The sequence below is a fragment of the Silene latifolia genome, chromosome X, assembly GCF_048544455.1.
Source record: "Silene latifolia isolate original U9 population chromosome X, ASM4854445v1, whole genome shotgun sequence".
Classification (NCBI taxonomy): Eukaryota; Viridiplantae; Streptophyta; class Magnoliopsida; order Caryophyllales; family Caryophyllaceae; genus Silene; species Silene latifolia.
The window spans coordinates 31850880-31872147 of NC_133537.1; the positions used below are offsets into that span (position 1 = coordinate 31850880).

At 37.4% G+C, this 21268-nt stretch overlaps 2 protein-coding genes and 1 long non-coding RNA gene across 10 annotated transcripts; 1 reads left to right on the forward strand and 2 right to left on the reverse strand.

Annotated features, from left to right (window-relative positions):
• Positions 1 to 2045: 2045 nt before the first annotated feature.
• Positions 2046 to 2799, reverse strand: LOC141617140 (uncharacterized). Its single transcript, XM_074434315.1, has 2 exons — positions 2148 to 2799; positions 2046 to 2059 (listed from the first exon to the last, which is right to left on the reverse strand). The coding sequence occupies exons 1-2, from the start codon at positions 2797 to 2799 to the stop codon at positions 2046 to 2048; spliced, it is 666 nt and encodes a 221-aa protein (XP_074290416.1).
• A 4968-nt stretch (positions 2800 to 7767) lies between these two features.
• Positions 7768 to 19375, reverse strand: LOC141623198 (uncharacterized). 8 transcript variants are annotated; one of them, XR_012533254.1, is made up of 10 exons: positions 19266 to 19375; positions 19062 to 19141; positions 17996 to 18166; positions 16816 to 17011; positions 16379 to 16703; positions 16027 to 16134; positions 15856 to 15912; positions 10785 to 10936; positions 9467 to 9538; positions 8631 to 8864 (listed from the first exon to the last, which is right to left on the reverse strand). It is a non-coding gene; the product is annotated as an uncharacterized LOC141623198 (long non-coding RNA). The 8 variants fall into 8 exon arrangements; XR_012533251.1 differs by having other exon boundaries at positions 10781 to 10936; XR_012533253.1 differs by lacking the exons at positions 8631 to 8864; positions 10785 to 10936 and adding an exon at positions 7768 to 8008.
• LOC141623197 (uncharacterized) lies at positions 11599 to 13066 on the forward strand. The gene is made up of 2 exons (XM_074439277.1): positions 11599 to 12264; positions 12628 to 13066. The coding sequence occupies exons 1-2, from the start codon at positions 11785 to 11787 to the stop codon at positions 12679 to 12681; spliced, it is 534 nt and encodes a 177-aa protein (XP_074295378.1). The 5' UTR covers positions 11599 to 11784; the 3' UTR covers positions 12682 to 13066.
• Positions 19376 to 21268: the final 1893 nt, after the last annotated feature.

Consider the following 21268-nt stretch of genomic DNA (forward strand, 5'->3'; position numbering starts at 1 on the left):
TTTTAATTATTGTATTATCATCAATTGTAAGGTTTACGTCGAAAATACCGTTAAAACCGATTCCTAAAACCCTTTGTTAAAACCTGTTTTTTGCGGATTTCCAGTAGATAACCATCGAGAAAGGACGCAGCAACTGCTGCGCCTCTTGAAGGAGGAGCGCGATTCTGCTGCGCCTCTTCGTGAGGTGCATGATTCTGCTTCCTTTCTTCTTCGTTTGTCCTATGTAATTCGTATTCAAAATCTTTCTTTTGCTTGTTCGCTTGTTAATTCTTCGTCTTAATGTCATAATAATTCCACATGTATATTATAATCATTCATTCACATGTTTAATTCATCAAATCCGACTTAAATCCCAATTAATCCAATATTTGCGGGTTTTCGTCATTAAATTCAATTCCGGGTTGTAGAGATTCAATTTGTTCATATTGGGTTTCTGGAATTCATCTTTGATATAGCTTTCATCTGTTTACTCGCATGTTCATCACATATTCGTCATATATCATCGTGTTTAGACTAGTTAATTGATTTCAATAGAGGACTCATTAATATTTTTCACTTCTATTTCATCATGTAAATAATCCGTTTGCATCCGTCTCATTCATATTTTTTGCTTTCATGACCTATTCATATGTTAAATAACTGTTAATCACTTTCATCCGAGTAAGTAATTTAATTAATCATTAAAATCACCAATCGACATTAACGGCTTGCAATTACGGCTTCACGACGGAGGCGAGCCAAGGAACGCAGACGCGGCGTCTGCTGCGCCTATTCCAAAGGAGGCGGCTCTGCTGCGCTTTGTTCTGGCTGAGTTACGTCACGAACTCTTTTTACGCCTTGACGTAGTTTAATTAGACTACGTATTAACTAACTATTATTCGTATTATCGCCTTCTGATCTGTTCGTTAGTTTATTTTATTCTTTTATTCCTTTTTCTCAAATTATCCGTTTTAAAGGTATTTTCGACACCTATCCCAATGTAATTAATGTAATTTTCATTATTGTATTTCTTTTATTGTATTCCTTTCATTGTTTGTATGTTTTCACATGTAAATGAGCATTAAATCCTACTTCGACCCAATTGTATGCTAAATTAGTTGTCAACCGACTTAGTCTAATTCTCACATGTTAGGATTAAAACTTGGATGTTGCATTGCATGCATATAGCCGACGATATATCAAGTACGAATAACTTCCCTAATCATTAGTAGAGGCCGCTATCGAGGCGGGCGGGATTAGGTGTTCGATCAAAAGAGCTTCCTAATACGTACCCTCACCCCTTACTCCAGATCTCCGTGAGCACCCGTGTTCATTGGCATCCACGAGAGTCATTCTAGACATAGAATGCTAAGGGTAACGATTGCTTAGTGTTCATGTCACTACTTTGTGTCTTGACATGACACGAGGTACTCGAACGGTTCCAATTTCCCATAAAAATTGGTGGCGACTCCATACAAAATGCAAACGCTTGTTTCGTTCTCACCAAGCGCCCCCGTGGGCGGCCCGCTGTCCACACTAGTATTCACATGCTAGGACTATGTGTTGTTATATTGTTGTTCACATGATAAGTACGATTGTCTAGCATCTATATGCTAAGACTATGTGTTATTCATATTCATATTCTTATGTTTACATGTTATATTAATTATGACATTTCGTGGCTGGGAGAACTCGGAGTTACTCCCCACTGACTGTGGCTTTCGTATTTGTATAAAATGCGATTGACAGGTAGGTGATGCATATATGGGGTACATGGACGAGCTAGCGAGCAAAGTAACCTTCGGACCTAGAATGGCTTTATTTTATTGTGACCCTTAAACACTTTTTATGTCATATACTTTTAGGGAAATATGTCTCCCTTTTTCACATTTGGGTTGTATAACTTTGTTTCGCGATTTTAGCGATGCTTTATTTATGAGTTTTTATTTTAGACCTTGCATGTTTGACACCTTCCCATTTGGATATTTTTATAACAGGTTCAGGTTTTTTTAAAATTTAAAAGTTTTTACCCAAATGAACCCATTACAAATATATCCATGCAATTTTTATCTAGAATTATCTGTTTACTTTTCCGCAATAAATGAGGGTGTCACAAATAAAATTACTAGAATGAAATAAATTCAAACTAATTCGTAAGTCATCCACACAGAGCCCAAACGGTGTCCTCGCCTCGACTTTGTTTTTAATAGCCATAACCAAATTTAGCGCATCACTTTCAAGAGTGATATTAGGGTGACCCAACTGGTTTGCTACCGCCAGACCAAACATAGCGGCTCGTGCCTCCGCAACATCTACATCCCACTCCGCCCCAACCCTCCTACAACCCATCCAGACCAAGCGACCCGCCTCATCCCTTGCCACCGCCCCCAGTCCCACCATTCCATTCCCGGCCATATGGGCATCGACATTGAATTTAATAAACCCATCCAAAGGAGGAGTCCACGAACAACCCCCTACCTCCGTCACCATTCTCGATTTACTAAAACCCCGATCAGCATACCCTTGGTAATCAGCCACCATCCTCACCAAACCCAAGCACACAACTTCCGCAGGAGGGTAAGAGTCTTCAAATAAGCGTTGATTCCATATAGTCCAAATACACCACATCATAGCCAGAAACCATCTAAGCTCCATCTCACCAAGTTGTTGTAACACCCAAAACACCCGTTCCTCACAAGAGTCACCAGGAGCGACCCCAACGAGATCCCCAAAGCCACTTACAACCCAATGCCTCCTTGTCCACTCACAACGGAAAATAGCATGGTCACTACATTCTTCGGTATCACAAAAAAGACACATTGGGGTAGGGCAATAATGACGGTCAAATAAACACTTCCGTACCGGTAATATTTTTGCACAAATCCTCCAAATAAAATGAATTAGTTTAGGCGGTACCTTGAGGTTCCAAATAAGCTTCCAAAGAGACGAGCCATCAGCGTCACCAGTCGGACTAATATTGCTTCTCCTTCCAAGTCAATAACCCGATTTTACCGTATAACGACCATCTTTAGATGGCCACCAAAACAATTTATCACACGACAACCTGCTACTCAAAGGAATATTTAACACCTTCTTCGCATCCTCCTCCATCATAACAGCCCCCACTACCTCCATATTCTAGCACGCATGCTCAGTATTAATCAGGTTAGCAACACGCATACTCGGATCAGTCTCCTTGTTTGGCGTAGGTACCATTCCCACACTATTACCAGATAGCCAGGCCTCGTCCCATATCCCAATTTTATGCCCATTCCCAACTCTCCACTTCAAGCCCTCCAACAAGAGCGATTTAGAGCCCCATAAACTCCGCCATGTGAAACTAGGGTTATACCCCCTTCTCGCATTCAGAATGGTGTCATTCTTGAAATATCGCGCCTTAAGGACTCTCCTCGCTAGAGAATCGGGTTCGAGCATTAACCTCCATATCTGCTTTGCTAGCAAAGCCTGATTAAAGACACGCAAATCCCAAAAATCCATTCCCCCCACACGCCTTAGGCTCACATAAACGCTCCTATTTCATCCAATGTAATTTTCGCTGGGCCTCAGTCGAACCCCACCAGAATCTCGCCATTACCCTACGTAGCTCATCAATAACACCCTCCGGAATGGAAAAAAGACTCATCATATAAGTCGGAATAGTTCGGGCCACAGCTTTGATAAGGACCTCCCTCCCGGGTTTTGAAAGCAATTTCTCCTTCCAGCCGTTAACTTTCTTCCATATCCTCTCCTTTAAACATGTAAATATCACCTTCTTCGATCTTCCAATAATGGTTGGAAGGCCTAAATATTTTTCATGCTTGTTCACTTCCCGGACACCCATTACCGCTTTTATAGCTTCCCTCCTCCGACCTCCAACTTTCTTGCTAAACACCACTTCCGATTTATCAAAATTATTTTTCTGCCCCGATGTTCTTTCATATTGGCTAATAATATTAGCTACCTTCGAGCATTCCTCAACATTTGCTTTAATAAAAAGGATACTGTCATCAGCAAAAAACAAATGAGATATCCTAGGAGCCCCCCGACACACCCGCATCCCATGAATATCACCCCGCTCCGCCGCTCTACCGAGCATATGCGAAAACGAATCAGCACAAAGAAGAAAAAGGTAAATAAAAGATCAGACTGTCTTGCTTGTGACAGTCACAAGCTTTTGACATTTCACAGTCCTTCTTCCACTTGCCCTCCCGCTTACTGTTTGTAAGAGGTCACAAGCTTGTGACGGAATAATACCGTCACAAATGAGAATTTCTGATAAAAGATTATAGTAAGGTATGCTAATCCAATTTTTGCCAAAACAAATGGGTATATTGGATTAAATTGTCCTAAAAAGGAAAGTTAGTACATTGAATTGTATTCGAGAGAGTATTATAGTTGAGAAGTAACTTACTAACAATAAAAGTTCATTATAAACTTACAAATTTAAGTTACTTTCAATTATAATATAGTTTTTTAATGATTTCGTATAAAAGACTATCTTTCCATATGACTTATAAATAAATAATTTATGTCTTAACGTTCAAACCCTTATAAAACAATTTGGCTTTTTTTTTGTCAGGAGGAAAAAAGGTAATTTAGAGTACCCCAAAAGTTACAGAACAAGTTAGTTGACTAAGTTGGCGTATAAACCCGACTAGCAAATCTAGTGCTACAAAGCCTAACTTAAAGATACATAAACCTTTATTAAAAATAAAAATTACAACAACAAAAACTGGAGCAACGAGGGCAAGATGATGAAGAATAGATGGACAACGAGCTATCTCATCCACGTCATCAGCAATACTAATAATTCCCAAAGACCAACGAGACGAATCAGGTACACTTAAGCCACAAGAGCGTAGAAAGAAAAGAGGAAGAACAAGTCGAACAAGATTGCCTTCAGTGGAGAAGATTCTTGTACACCGTGGTGATCGACTCCAACAGTTCAAAGACCAACGAACCAAGAAATCAAGTAATGTTATAAGGAGGGCAAGAGAGCTCCCCCCAACCAATCTCCCAGCTAGGAACCTCGAAAGAGGATTCAAGGTGAACCTGCCACCAACACAGCCCAGGCTCAAAGGCACGTCCAACGACGCCTTTGAAAGGCCATTATTCTATAGAACATAACTAATCCTATCATAGAGTCTGCCATAAACGGAGATTATTAGAAAAACATGACGAAAATAAAGTTAAAAAACGGCATTGAAATTGGAGGAGAAACATCGCATCCAACCTTCCTAACACCACAAACTAGACCCTTAACAACACAATCCAAACCAACACAACCACACAGACTAACACAAATAAACCAAAAGAAGACCAAGAAAACCGACGAAGAAAACAACCCTCCGAACCCGAGACAGTCTTTACATCTGACAAACATCTAGCTTCACCGACAACACCTAAAAGACAAGACAAAAACCCAAACACTGACATAACAATTAACCAGGACAAACCAACAAAAGCATCCAAATTGACCATTCGTACCACAACCCGACCCAGACAAATCGACGTAGCCCAAAGATGGCACACAAGAGACATGCAAAGCAAGATCAACCCCAACTAGACATGTAAAGACCAACCAGTGAGGGAAGGGGCGAGGGGAGGGGGAACACCAAGTTATGTACATGCACAACCACTATAAGGAAGACAGACCTCGATAAACAACCAGAACGACCAACACGGAGACAGACCAGCCAGATCCAAAGATATAACTTATCTAGGAGGTAGGGGAAATGGCGAGGGGAAGGCCAGGGGAACACCTCGTAGGTAAAGTCCCAGACGATGGCACTCGAAACACGGCGGCGACGACAACGGAGAAGCCGATGACAATGGCGACAGTTGATTAAAGAACCAACAACGAATGAATGAGCAATTCACAATTAGAACGGGGTGAAGAAGGATAGCCGGAGTAAACATAGATGAAAGAAAGGCGAAGGAAACGGAAATCAGACCACATCCCGGAAGACAAAGGACATAAATTGGAAGAAAAACGGCGTTAATCGAGAGTGAAATGAAGGTTCGCTGGAGATGGGCCTAAGCAGAGCCACATCTCCGGCGAAAGGATGTGAAGTAAGTGGAGTGAGATGGGTGGGAGGTAGATATGATGGTACACGGGAAATAAAGTATTAGATTTGGGTTTTTTTAGAGAGTTTTCTTTCTCCATTTTTAGAGAGAGAATTTGGCTTAAGGCAATGCCTTCTTCAATAGAATTACGAAGTATATGTAAATATGGTAAAGAAAAAGGATAGTTGACTTATTTGCGTAGTTTGGTAGCTTTTAGAGCATCTTTATTGGTAAGCAACAATACTATTAACTTAACTTTCCATCAATCTTTTAAGCTATAACATTTTTAAGTTATAACATCCCTTAATGATTTCAGTTACTAGAATTGTTACTTAGATGGGCATACATATTTACGGAGTATTTAATTGGGATATGTCTCTTTATGAATCCATTTAAGCTACTAGTTTCATGAAACTAGTTGCTCTAACTAAGGCTGTTTTTGGCAAGACACTTCATGTAGCTTATTTGACCAAAGTAGTTTATTTGTCCAAAATTTCAGCTACATGATTTTTTTGCAAATGTTTGGTAAGTAGCTTATTTGACCAAATAAGCTACCTGAAATGAAATGCTATCTCATGTAACATTTGAGAAATCAGGTACCTAAATGAGTTATCTTCCATTTTTTACCCCTTTAATCTAGTATATTAAATAATTTTCATATCTTTTTAGGTCATTTTACCTAAATCAGCTTTCTTTTCAGCTAGTTTGCCAAACACATTTTCATATAATCAGTTTTACCTTATCAGTTTCTAATTTTCAGCTACCTTATCAGTTACCTTTTCAGATTTCAGTTAGCTTTTCAATTTTCAGCTACCTTTTCAGCCAGTTTACCAAACAGAGCTTAAGCTAGTCCATGAAAAACACTTCAATAATTGAACAATTACTACTTTTTTTTGTAAAAGTTGCAAGTAAATCTTTTTATTTAATCATTGAAAATACTCTAATATGATAAAAACCATATACACTACTCTAGGCTAGAGATGGCAATTCGGGCCGGGCTAAGGCGGGCGGCACGGGCACGGCACGAGTCCGGCACGACACGGCACGGATGAATAATACTGATGGCACGGGCACGGCACGAACGGGTTGGAGGCGGGCCGCGGCTGCGTTTTTTGGAAATTCCCGTGCCTAGGCACGGCACGGCCCAAGCACGGAGGGTCCGACACGAACCAGGCACGGCGGGCCTGGCACGGCACGGCCCGAGATTTGGTCCGTTTCTTAATTATAAAATTAAATTCCATTTTTTAATTATTTAATTAAATCTAGTACGTTAAAAATACAAGTAATCAACTAAACAAGACATCAAATACATTAATATTTAATAAAATATATATTTAAATCATTAATATCCATTACTTATATAAATAAAAAAGTATTTAGAAAAAAATACTAAGGTTATTGGGCCGGCCCACGTGCTAGGCACGATTAGCCCATGGGCCAGGCACGGCCCGAGCACGAAACTGGGCGTGCCAGGAGCGGGCCGCGGCGGGGATTTGGGTGAGTGGGCCAGGCACGGCACGACACGGCCAACCCAATATCCGTGCCTAGGCCGGGCCATATTTTGGGGAAGGCACGATGGGCCGACACGCGGGCCGGCCCAGCACGGCCCATTGCCAACTCTACTCTAGGCTCCACCTAATTCTCGTTAAAAACAAAAAAATTCAAGATTATGAGTTGTTATAAAGGAGAGAAATTTTCTTCATGACAAATACTATGTACGTTACTTCATGAGGAGTATTCCGGTAGTGTACATTAAAGAAACTACTCCTATTATGTACGGAAACGGCATGGTTCGAGCAAACTTAATTAAAGAAACAACTCCTATTATTAATCAATTTATAAATTTATCAAAGTTGGCTGGTGTGAGTGGTAAGGGCTCTCATCTCTTAAACAAGTGGTCAGCCATTAAATTGCCTTCAGTACCCCGAAGGAGATTGCCCCAGCTGTTGGTAAGAGGATACTCCTGGTCAACACCCAAAAAAAAAAAAATCAATTTATAAATTTGGAGTTTGATAGACTTTCTAAAACTAAAGCGAAATACTTTGTTTGAAGATCAAACTGTTTTCATGCCAAGGTTATCTATTCGGTTCACAGACAGGGTTTGTCAAAACAACGGTCTAATCAGACCTAAAAAATATACGATTTTTTGGTTGGGTTATTTATATTGTGTACTCCGTACGTCCGTAGTTAAGTTGTAAAAGACACCTCAAAAACAGGCGAAAATCAACCACATTAGCACATGTTGCACGTGACAATCTAATCTTGCAAATGTTGGATTTTGGTAATTAAACTCTGTTACGTTACGCGACGAATCAAAAATAACCCATCTAATTAATTATTTAATTAATCTAAATCTGCAGTTTCCACATCTTATCCAACACCAAAGCGTGCATAATTACCTATTTTCCAAGTATTGAAACTGGGTGATCTCAGCTAACTAAATTATACTGCACTCTATTGACTTTCAGGTTTAAATACCCTGTATTCCATGTTTGTTTTGGCTCTTGGACGATACTTTGGGACTCTGATTTAGCTGTCGTTTAGGAGGTGGTAATCATCACCAAATTTAGTATTGTATACGGAAAAACAATCATAAAACGGTTATTATTGAGTTTAAGTATCACCATTTCATATGCAAAAAACTGAACACCATAAATAACGCAAATTTGAAATGAAGAACAAATTGTGACGCGTCATGAAGGAGAATTCGTTCTTCACAAGTAATGTCCATCCATGATAGCTTCTTACTTCTTAGACCTAGTTCCTAAGCCAGGCCGCCTAGCCGTAATTGTTATTACGGAGTATGTTTTATCACCATCCTGATAAATGTAGCAAGTTAGTCAATCTATTTGGCTTACATTATCCAATTTAATTCAGATTCGAGTCAGGTAAAACTATGACTACTTTGTTACGCAGCTCGTCCCTCGTTTTCACTATGGCTTTGATGTACAACTTCATGTAGTACACAGTATAATATTCGTACTATAATGTGGTAAAACTGGAGGAGAGGGATCACGTGACCCCTTTGATCAGTACCTATAGCCACAGCCCACAAGCCAGTTCATACACTGCCCTATGCCCTTATTACTTACAAGTCAAAGCTCGGTCAACTCTGCCAACTCAATACCCTCCATATACTTAACTCTTTCCAAAATTCAGAAGATCTCCTTCCTCTCTTTACTCTCCCACATCATGCTTGCCCACTTATTGTCATTTAAACCCCACTTTTCCCTCCTACAATTTCAATACATAAATGTACTAAACCTTTAGCTGGACTTTTGCTGCTTCCCAACGCCATGCAATGTTTTTCGTGTCGCTAATAACATTTCGACCTTAGAGTTTTACGGACATTTCCGGTCATTGTTACCCTTCTCGTAGAAAATGTCAACTTTTGAACGAATTAAGTTGGTGTTGCACTTACCTTAAAAGGATTCACCGAGAATTTCCTCTCTCGTTGAAAAAGCCCGATTCCATATATGATGCTGAACTCCATCTACAAGGAAAAGAAAAAAACCGTCATAATGCCACATTGCCATGGCAAGAAATGTTCTTCCACAAAGACGATAGCATATCGCGTAACACACACACGCGCGCGCCACACGCATGTCTCTTCTCCTGAAAAGAAAACGATAGCATAGGCAATATGCAATAGCCAATAGAGGGTGGACAGAAATCATACCTTAGATACCACAGTAGTCTATAACATGAATTCACCACATCCTCACATATAATGACCCTATATACTGTACATGGTATACCCATCATTTGTACAATTGTACCAAGGTGTTTTGCATAATTGTTGGCATTTCAATTCCTTACAGATGGGCATGTTGTTTTCCTGGTCACTATATGCAAAACATATGATAATTTCTATGTCTTGTTACTATCATATGAATAAACCTAGAGTTTCAACCACAAATAAATTATATTGTCTACCATTTCCTCACATGTAATACTGTTGTACCTTGTAACACAGGCACCTTGTTAACCACATCCAATTTGCACCAAAACATTTTTTACTGCTTAGATGAGCTAAAGAAATAATTCAAGAGAAGGTTTTGAGGCCATTATATTTTGTTATAGCTTGAAGAATTCCCAAAGGGCCGGCATTTCAGGTCCTATACATTGGTTTATACCCGCTGAGCAGTATTTATCGATCTATAGAACATGTAGGCAGTAATTCAATAAACAATTACAACCCCTTGTGCTCTTGCTCTTTGTAGTAGTAAATCACACATTATAGCATTGAGTACAATTAGTTAAAATTAGCCTTTTCTGGCATAAAATTTGTCACAAAAACAAAACAAAATAAAATCACAAATTTGACAAGTGACCACAATCAATAGCCTGGTATGCTTACTATGGTACTATATACCATACAAGGCATTTTCCATGAGAAGTAGATAAGAAACATGTGTGGTTTACTGAGTTTTAACCATAGTCTCAAATGTTTAGGAAGTTTCAATTGTCTTCAAATTAGCTTTCAGAATCTAAAGCCATGATTGAAAAAAAAGAGACAAACGGTCTTCTCAAGGATTTTTCTTCCGTTAAAATTTGCCTAACTCAATTCAGCAAAACCGAGCAAAGTTAAATATAAATCAGCAAAACTGAGGTTAAAAATAAGTCAATTTAAGTCCTTTTAGTCTCTTACTAATTGAGAAAAATCAAGAAATCCATAAATGTGCATCAAGTTTCATAGCATAGTGGTAGTATCAATTCATAAAATGCTACCTACCTACCCAATCAGGGACAATAATTGATGGCACCAAAGAGCTAGCTGCTAATCACCAAGAAACCATGGCCAAGTGCAAGCATGACAAAATGAGGAAAAGGGAGCGAGTAACAGAGCATCTTCCACAATAAAAGCTAAATCCGGTCATTCAATGTAAATCTACATGTTATGACAAAATAGCATCACATCATGACATGACATGCATACTTTGTCAATATAGCCGAGTGTGTCTACTCTCACACGTCCATACCCTATTTCACAAACTTCACAAATATTCAATAAAATACACAAATAATGTTCGGAACCTATATTGCCAAGACTCATATTCATTCTTCCAAGGGAATTATTATTACTAGTGTACGACCAAAATGGTACAAACTTTTCTCTAGTCATCCGATAACTGAAGTCCTTGGAATAGTGTTATTGACCGCATTATGGCCTCCCATAATGTTAAAATACCGAAAAAAAAAATGAGATTAGACGAATAGGGTAAGACCGATGGCAACTGCAACATTAAGCTGGTCTTTCTAACTTCTATGAGCTCCGGCAAAATGTTGGGTAAGAAAAGTTGGTCAGATATACGATTATACGCAGTCATACCCTTGTTTTAGTCTATGAAAGACTGTTACTAGATGACCAAAAATGAAAATTCTCAGAATCTTTTAAAAGAAAAGAAAATACAAAAAAGATAATATAAAAAAAAAAGATAATATAAAAAGGGTAGAAGAAGCACTGAATAAAAAAAAAAAAAAAATGTGCATTCAAAGCCTCCTGCCCTTTACTGCCTTAAAGCCTGTGATATAAATACAAAAATCTAAACAGTGGTGTGGCCTGTGGGGTTAAGGGGGAAAGAACAGAAACCAATAGATAGGGTCCATCAAAATTTAAGTAGGAGGGAAAAGAAATAAGGGAAGACTAGTCCTTTTTCTTTTTGTTTGTTTATGCTACATTGTTTGGTTTTTTCCCTTCTTTTATTCATTTTTAGTTGCTGATTCTTTCTCAGTCTAATGGCATGTTTAGAGATGTACAATAACTCTACTTCTTCCTCTCAACCTCCTCCCATGAGCCCTAGAATCTCCTTCTCTAATGACTTTGTTGAATCTCAAAATTCACACCATTTGCTTAATGCTTCAAGATCATTAGAAAGACCTCCACCTTCTTCTGATTTCGAGTTTTCTGTGTCAAATTACAGCATGCTACCTGCTGATGAGCTCTTCTTTAAAGGCAGGCTTTTACCCTTCAAAGACAACAACAATGGCAATAATGGGCAGTCTCAGAGGACCCTGAGAGATGAGCTCCTTGTCGACGATGAAATGGATTTCTCCCTTAAACCCCCAAAGCCTTCTTCTTCAAATAGATGGAAGGGTTTTTTGGGTCTCAGAAAGTCCCACATTGGTTCCAAGAAATCTGAAAAAAGTGGCTCTTTTGATGATGGTAAAAGGTTTGCTTTTCCTCCCGGGAATGCCAATCTTACTCTATCTCCCCAGGTATTCCTCTTTCTATTAACAAGCTCTTTACAATCATATAAAGACATAGGTGTGATTCTTAGACACATAAAACCTATGTTACTCTGACTCTTCTTATTCCCTTGCATAGAGTGTTCGACCCTTGAGACTCCGACATGGATATGACACTAGACACCTCATTTTTAAACCCAAATAAGCATACTTTTTTGCTGAATCCGTGTCCAGGTCTCAGATTCTTCTAAAGGAGAATAACATAGCTTAAAAGTTAAAAGTACTGTGCAACTTATGGCAATGCAGCCATGGTAGACCATTTCCATTAATTTGCTAACTTATGTACAAATAAGTAACAGAGTTAAAATTACTTTGTTTCGTTTCCGATTTCAGGACACAGTGAGCAATGATGGTTCAAGTAGCACTGATATGGAGATGGGAGTATAGTTAATAGAAAAGATGAATTCATGTCAATAGAGGGAAGGTGAAGATTTGACTGTTTTGTCTCTTTGATTGTTTTTTTTTTTACCTTCAATTATCTTGAAGGTCAAGATGGGAATCTAGGGATGCTGATATCTGGTCAGTAGATTGGTTTCTACTAGTTGGATTATTCATCTTATCTTTTTCATCCCACCCCAACCATGTGTTTCTAGAACTCTAGTGTTTAACTGCTCTAGGAAGTTTGTCGTTTCAGTTGTTTTGATGTACAAAGAGAAAACAATTATTTGATGGATTCCTCTCCAGTCTTATTTCAGATGATTAGCTCTGCTTTGGTTCCAGATGGGGCATGTAATGTACTTCATCTCTTTTTTCAATGTAGTTCAAATTCTAATGAGCTGGTTACCTTAGTTCTTATGAATTTTTCTCCCATATTTTTGCCCTAAAACACTAATTTCTGCATATCATGACATCATTATCACCCTATCCACATTAGTTTTTTTGTTTTTTTCCTATATTTCAGTTTTTTCAATTCTTAGCCCCCTCCCTTTGTCTGATAGAGGGATGGTAATTTGGGTGTTAGAATGGTTGACACACATTCTCAAGATTTGCACCCGTATTTGTTTAGAAAATTATACTCTCTCGAACTCAGATTAAACAACTCCATTTTTGGACAAATTACTTACATGCAAAATGATTAACTTGTCCTAACTCCTAATCAGCCAAGTTTTTTTTTGAGACGGTAAGAAAAAGACGACTTACACCATAGCTTTTTTGGCTATAGTATGAGCAATCCGATTAAGACTCCTAATCAGCCAAGCTGTAGATGGGGTTTATAACAAAATCAACTACTACCTTGTAATTTTACACCCACTAGCTTACTTTTACATTTGTTTATTGTAACTTTATTATTCCTTGTGCAAAAAAATAGTCGCCATTAGTAGCGACTTTAGCGAAGAATTACATTTGTTTATTGTAACTTTATTATTCCTTGTGCAAAAAAATAGTCGCCATTGGTAGCGACTTTAGCGAAGAAAAAATAGCATTTTGGGCTTGATTAAAATGCTTGATTAAAAAATATCCAACAATGTGAGTGCCTACGAAGGTTGTACTGAAAAAATAGTCGCCATTTGGGCTTGATTAAAACATACTTCCTAATTTAAAAATAGGGTCCATGTAGGATCGGATGGGGAGATTCGTCATGTCGCGTGGCGACTTTAGGATAAAGTCGCCATTTGTAATGACGACTTTAGAGAAGAAAAAATAGCTACATCAGTATTTTTTTGGTAAAATACTATGGTTAATTTGTTATCTAATATGGCTGGTACTCTAAGTCGAGCTCGAGACAATTGGCTATGATTATCAACACTTAACCGCTTTGCGATCACCAATCATGTGGTATACTTCAACTAGATTGTGTATATGTCAAATGTTGTCATTGCAAACATAAAGTCGCCATCTCTTCCACATACCCACCTGATCGTACTTGGACCCCATTTTGACAATTAAGTTTTTTCCCAACCCAAACCACTAATTCTTTTTTAACATTACTTTAACAAAATGTTTGCAAAAAAATAAAAATAAAAAAATAGGAAGTTTAATCCATAACAAAGGAAGTACTCATCTGAAATAAACCATGACAAAAGTGGTCCAAATGAAGGGCCTATACAAATACGTACTCCTATTTTTATAAAGCTTCCATATTCGTATTTAAACGAGAAATACAAATGCACATTAGGATACCAATACTTGTTCTTTTTGGGTTTTTTTTTACTACACCACATTGATGAATACAGTATATTCAATAATGAGGTAAAAAAAAAAGAGTAAGAATGGAAAATACACTGATATTCCTAATACGTCTTTGTATTTTTGTATAAAAATTGGTATTGAAGCTTTCAAAGTGAATAGTTGGGAGTACAACTTAGAGTAGAATTTTTGCTACCCTTACATTGCCTTGCCATAGTTCTCTCATATGTATGATATATCCTCAATAGGTTACAACAATAATCCTGTTCATGCGTATTTTGGGTAATGAATTCTCTCGTTAAACCATCCACAACAATAGTCATCTCATTTTCCTCAAAAAAAAAAAACAATAGTCATCTCATCATCGCTCCTCTTTCATCATTTTTCTTTTATCCAACTTAGATTTTTGCTTATCATCAAGCCCGACAAAAAAAACACCCATAATAATGGTACAACAATGACTGATTTTTTCTAATTTTTGTCTTCGTTTTTTAACATTAAAATGAAAAAAAAAAACTAAATAAAAAGACGTAACTCTCATTTCTCCTTCCCTCTCTCTTCTTTCCTTGGCCATCATACACTATGCCTCAGAAAGCCAAGCTATTAACAACTTAAATGATTTGGCAAATTTTCATTGTTGCGTGTGTCTTTTTTCTATGATTCCGATTTGTGATTTTAAACCAAATCAATGTCATGGATGGTCTTATATATGAATGTCGCTCCAACAATGTGAGTGCCTACGAAGGTTGTACTGAAATATGATGCTCCCACAACTCATCCTCTCTTAATCAATTACTTGAAATTACAATCTCATTGATGTTTTAGCAATTAAAAGACCACTTAGGACCTGTTTAGTTTCTAAGGACTAACCATCTTGAACAAGGTAAACTTTCCTAAACCTTTAAGCAAACAAATTCGGAAATTTAAGTAAACATTTGTAATACCCAAGTATACCATAAACTTCCACAAGCCAATCATGGACTCGGTAAAGAGAAAATAAAAAGGGGGGCATGAGTACTATTAGTCTAATGCACTGAAGTTCAATTCTGCAGAATCTAAATGTTGTTTTGAATACTTACGGTTGATCACTCTAAAGTTGTTTCACAAATTCAAATCCACTAAACCAGGGGAGATGGCCAAGATGGAGATGTGTGTGGTTTTTGGACCCCTATTTTGGAGTGATGTAGTTTGGATTCAAATCCACTACCACAATGATTCAAGACCAGAAAGTCGTATTTGGTCAAGTAACAAGATATGCAAGGCCACATAACAGGAATCATGGCACAAAAGGAAGACAATGGGGACGTCAGGCGCAGGTATTAAATTAAGAACCACAAAAGGATGCACTTAGCAGAAGTTAACAATAAAGACAAGACGGAACACAAAATCAGTCTTTCCAAACAAATCAAAACAATGCATTTCGCTCGTAAGTACCTTTCTCCTTGAGTGGAAGCATGGGGAGGCGGCTACCTAGACATTACACATTTACACCTGCAGATTTTCGTAGAAAAGGATCAAATGTAACAACTTCCAACCTCATCTCTCAACTAATCTTAAGGAAATTGGATATCTAAGTGAATACTAAACGAGCTGTAAGGTTCATACCAAAATATTTTCCGAAAGGCTCAATGCAGTTTGCTTGGTTCCGATTTCAGGTTGGATCAATCTTGTCCAGATCCGTCAATAACCCGAGTCACTGGAATATGAAGTGTCCTAAAATATTCAGAAACCCTCAATTGTATTTCTTTTGTTTGCTTAGAATAGCGCATTGGATTACAACTTACAAATTTGTTATAAAGCCTGCTGAGACATCTACTTCTAAGGGCAGGCCACATAGAAGCTAATGTACATTAGCATTGGCATAATCGTGATTATTATTAACCAAGCCAAAAAAAAGGCATAATCAGTTAATCACTGCATTGGTAAACGAGTAGAGTATAACCATTGGAGCACTGACCTGTTCCCGGAACCACAGTTCATGTTTCTCAATCTTTGATTTCAGTTTCACAATATTACCAGCATGCTTTTGGAAAAATCTCATCAGCTAGGATAATTATCATGGAGACTCTTGATCATGATCGACATGAGCCATGAGGCAATGATCTGTGGCTGGAATGAAACTGATTGTAGCTCAACTTGATATGATGGGGAAACTGGATATCTTTCTCAAGCAACTCATTCATCACAATAAGTCCCCAAAGGTCATACTTCATTTAGTTGTCGCCATGAACAGGAGAAACTCCAGCACTCTTTATATTTCCCACCCGAAGTAAGAGCCAAGTCTGACGAACATATAATAGAATCAGTTACTAATTACTTCTAACAGAGAGCAAGTAATACTGACAGTAACACATCACATATCTGTGTACGGCTCCGACATACCCAAAGGCTTACCTTGAATTTGGTTGGAGAACAAGCAGGATAAGATTGATATCAATTTCAGACAATATCCGGCTACTGAAAAACACTCTCCGAGTCTCCACCCACCATTGAATGCTGTCTCTTGTACTAGATATATTGCCTTGTATTGTATGACTTGCCATATTCCTTTCCCAAGAGATCATGATTTCCGATTGAAGGTAAATGTATCCTGCAAAATAGCTTGGAAAGCTAGTGAGGTTGCAAATGACCACCTTGTAAACTAGTGGCTATAACCCTTCATAGATAAAAGTGTAAGTCTAGAGAAAGTAAAAGAAGGCCTTCGTATTATAAGGAGCTAATCATCAAGACAACTGGGAGTATGGAACTTTGTCAAAGCTTTTATGAAACTTGGATGTTTAATTTGGCTTCTAGCTTAGAGTGAAACTCCACGGCTCGATTCACAAGTGATGGCTTTACTTTTGGTCTACAGATTCAGACGCATTAGATGTTTACAATAGATCATGAGATTGCAACTCCGTACAACTTTTAGGTGTATGAACCTTCACTGTTTCCTTGGCTCCCTGCTGCTGAGTGCTGATCACGTTACCTTTTAACCAAATCAACAAATCTACGAATCTTATCAGGATATTTTGCATCAAAAATAACTCTTCAATAAGTTAGAGATCTTAAATTGCTACAAGCCACATCTTAAAACAGTCAATCCTTGAATATTTCTCAGAGACAAATTGATCACACTTTGTAGACTACATAATCGGAATCTAAACCCACATTACGAGTCTCATTGGAAAATTTGTACGTGAAAGGGTTGATGATACGTAATTCTTATGTAGCCATCTATATGACCTGGTTTTACAATGACCTTCACTATGCAGTTATTGTTTGTATAGCAACTTACAGAAATTATTTTCAGTTAGGAGTGGCTACTGGACAGCAAAATGCAACTCGGAGGCTCTATGTTCTATGTCTACCTGGCCAGGAGCATTGGTGATGTTGGACTGGCACCAGAAGTGGTGCGATCAAGGTGTCAGACCACTACTGAGGGTAGAACACTACTGACAGCGCAGTTATGTTGATCTGACTCCTTTTTTTTTTTTTTCCTGAAGTACCTATGTAGAATACTCAACCCTCTGACATGAAAACCGGAAAAAGCACACTTGATACTAGATTTTAGGTAAAAAAAGACAAAAAATACCTCTACACTGACACATACTGATGCCAGATATGTGACAATTTGTAGTCGAATTCGAGCAACATAGGATCGAACATCTATATAGATGACACCGTGTGGAAGTAACCCGAGCTGCACTGCGCCTCTGACCCTGATATTAACCCGACTTGATGGTCCCCACTGCAAGTATATAACCTGCAAAGCCAAGCTGCAAATGAGGATTCCAATTAGACTATACTAAACTATGTTCATGCACAATGAGGTGTAAAGGGTTAAAGGCCACTTAGTGAAAACATCTCAGTTCTCACAGAGTTCTGTACTGACAATCCTATTCAAATTTCACACATTCCGGTATCATGACCAGTTCCTCACAAAAATTTTGGATAACACAAAGGCACAAGATGCATAGTGCCATACTGCCATGGAACATTGAATTTGTCTATTTTATATCCACCTATCCGAAATTTCCGAGTCTTTTACTGCAGCATAAGTTGCCCTTTGATGAGTCATACCATTACTTATAAAATGTGCATCTGTTATTGGAATTAAAATGGGTGGCCTATTAGACCCCTTTCGCAAAAGGGTGAGTACCGACAATGCATTTTTAAACTCTCTTTGGTGTATTGTGAAACGGTTTCATATTGAGTAATATACACACAGACCAGCCTATTAAAATAAAAAATCCGTCCAAGTACAATTACCCACCAAATGGCTGTCCTTAATAATTTCACAACGGGAATTCGTGTTTTAACCAATTCGATATCCCTAACTCGTCCCAAACATGGTAACTCGCTTGTCTATGAGCCACAAAATCACGTTAGAAACCGGCCCAATTACGGCTGTGAAAAGCTCTAATTCCCTTCAATGACTCCATTACTATGCTTCAAACTATAATTCCATACATTTATCGCTTCCAATTTCCGCCCCCGTAATTTAATTAATTCCGCACTGTAGCGTCTACAATAGGAACTATCAACTCATCCTCCATTTCTACCGTCACATACTCTACTCGGAAAATCTCAGGTGTAACTAAATTTACAGTAGCAAGAGTAAAAACAATCACTAATTACAAAAATTTGGGAAGAAAAACCTGAATTGTTGGTGATATAGTTGGATTTGTACAGAAATTTTCTTCTTATTCTTGATTTATTGCATCTTCACGACTTCACCCTGCAAATTTACAGTGTTAAATTGTGAGAATTACAGCGAGAGGGAGAGAATTAAAGGGAGGTGGTGGATTTTCTGTACAACGACTCTACGCCTACTCTCTGTAGTCTGTGTTGTTTAGTCATACCTGCAAATGGAGTTGATAATTTTAGAGCATTGATTGGTTCTCAAAATCGTTACATAATAAACTCCTTTCAATAATGCTCTTTAAAGTGGAGGTGATCAAATACGCATTAAGGTACACATATGGGTTTAAGGGTTTGATGGAACGGATTTTCGTAATTTTGAATACACAAATTCTCATTATAGACGGACACTATCCGTCTATACGTATAAACGGATACCATTTTTCCTCACAAAATACTCATTTGCCATAAAGTGGGAAGCACATGGGGGTGCCCACCTTGTCCCCCCCTACCCATTTTATTAGAGGTCTTTACCTACGCCCCACCCGCCTATACCAAGACCTATTGTTTTGAATAATATGTTGTGTGTATCCTCTTTAACCCAAAATCTCATTTGTGACGGCACGTATCCGTCACTTTGGAGTGACGGATACCATTTTCTCTCACAAATGACCCAAATAGAGGAGAGAGGGAAGCACATGGGGGTGCCCCCACCTTGTCCCCCCTATCCGTTTTGTGAGTGACATTACCCGTCACTTACTCCGACCCGTCTTCAGCAAGACTAATTGCCTCTTTAATGGGTTCACTTTGTTAGGTTTAATGGGTTAACTCGTTCAAAAACATTATAAGTTGTAGGCGAAACCAAATATAATAGTACACACACTTTTTTTACATTTCTTTTTAATCTATCATTGTTGATCGAGTATTAAAACTAGGTTTGTGATCCGTGAGATTCACGGGTTTATCTGTTTTAGTTTTGTTGTTTTTATCGTATTGTTTATATTTGTCTGAGCAATTAGTTGATCCATTTAAAAAATATAGTCTTGAAATACATAAAAGTTAGTTGGTTAATGCCTTATTTCTTTGACAATTTTTGTTTATTTTCAAAACTATATATTGTATTTTAGTTGTTATTTTGATTAATATACTAAAAACATGTGGTTTTAAAAAACGTTAACCTTTAAATAAGTCCAGTAATTCATGACACCATGTAAAAAAAATTAAATGCTTTAGGTTGCTTTTTGATTAGATTGTATAGATTTTGTACTAAATTTTCTATGTAAAAGTTTGAACGTCTCTTTGTCTTCCGGCAAATAAAGTTAGTAAGTAAAGACGAAAGGTAAATTAATGCATAATGTTGAATTGTTTCTCTTTTTTTTCCTTCTTTTTTTGAGAATAATAAATCTCACAACTAGTTTTGGAGCCCGTGAAAATCACGGGATCGTTAATAATTTATTGTTTTAATCAGCTTAAAGATTATGGACTATGAATGTTTATCTTCCAACAAAAAATTTGGGCGTTATTGTAAGTTCTCTTTATTGATTGAACTAGTACGGGTGCCCGGCTTCGCTCGGGCTACCTTTATTTAGCATTAAAATTTATTTTCAATTAGTTAAAATTACTTTAAAATTGCATAACTCATAGATTTATCATTAATATATTTTTCTAGCATACGGAGTATATCTTAAAATTACAATGAAATAAATTATGATACAAATTCACTACTCTCGCTATTAATATTTTACTTAAATCGATTAGTTAGTTAATTGTTCATATATACTTTCTTTTGTTCTTAGTATTGTTGCTTTTATTACATTCGTTATTATTACTTTTGCTTTCACTACTCCCGTCGTAATTATTGTACTTTCACTATTTGTACATAAATATTGATAATTTCACTACTCACTATTTTGCTTTTACTATTTAAACATCCAATGAGTGATTACTATCATATTACTTTAATAAATATATTACATATATGCATTAAATATATTACATGTATGCGTTAAATTAATCAAATCGAAATAATTATGGAATTTTATATTTTTTGGAAATCTAGCTTTATTTATTTACATTTTATTAGTTTTCCAAAATATAATATACTTATATTATATTTTTTTATGTTAAAATAATTAACATATTTATACTAATTAATACCATAAGTGGAGGCATGTTTATTTAAGGAAAATCATCATATTCCGGTGTTCTCTAAATTTATACTTTA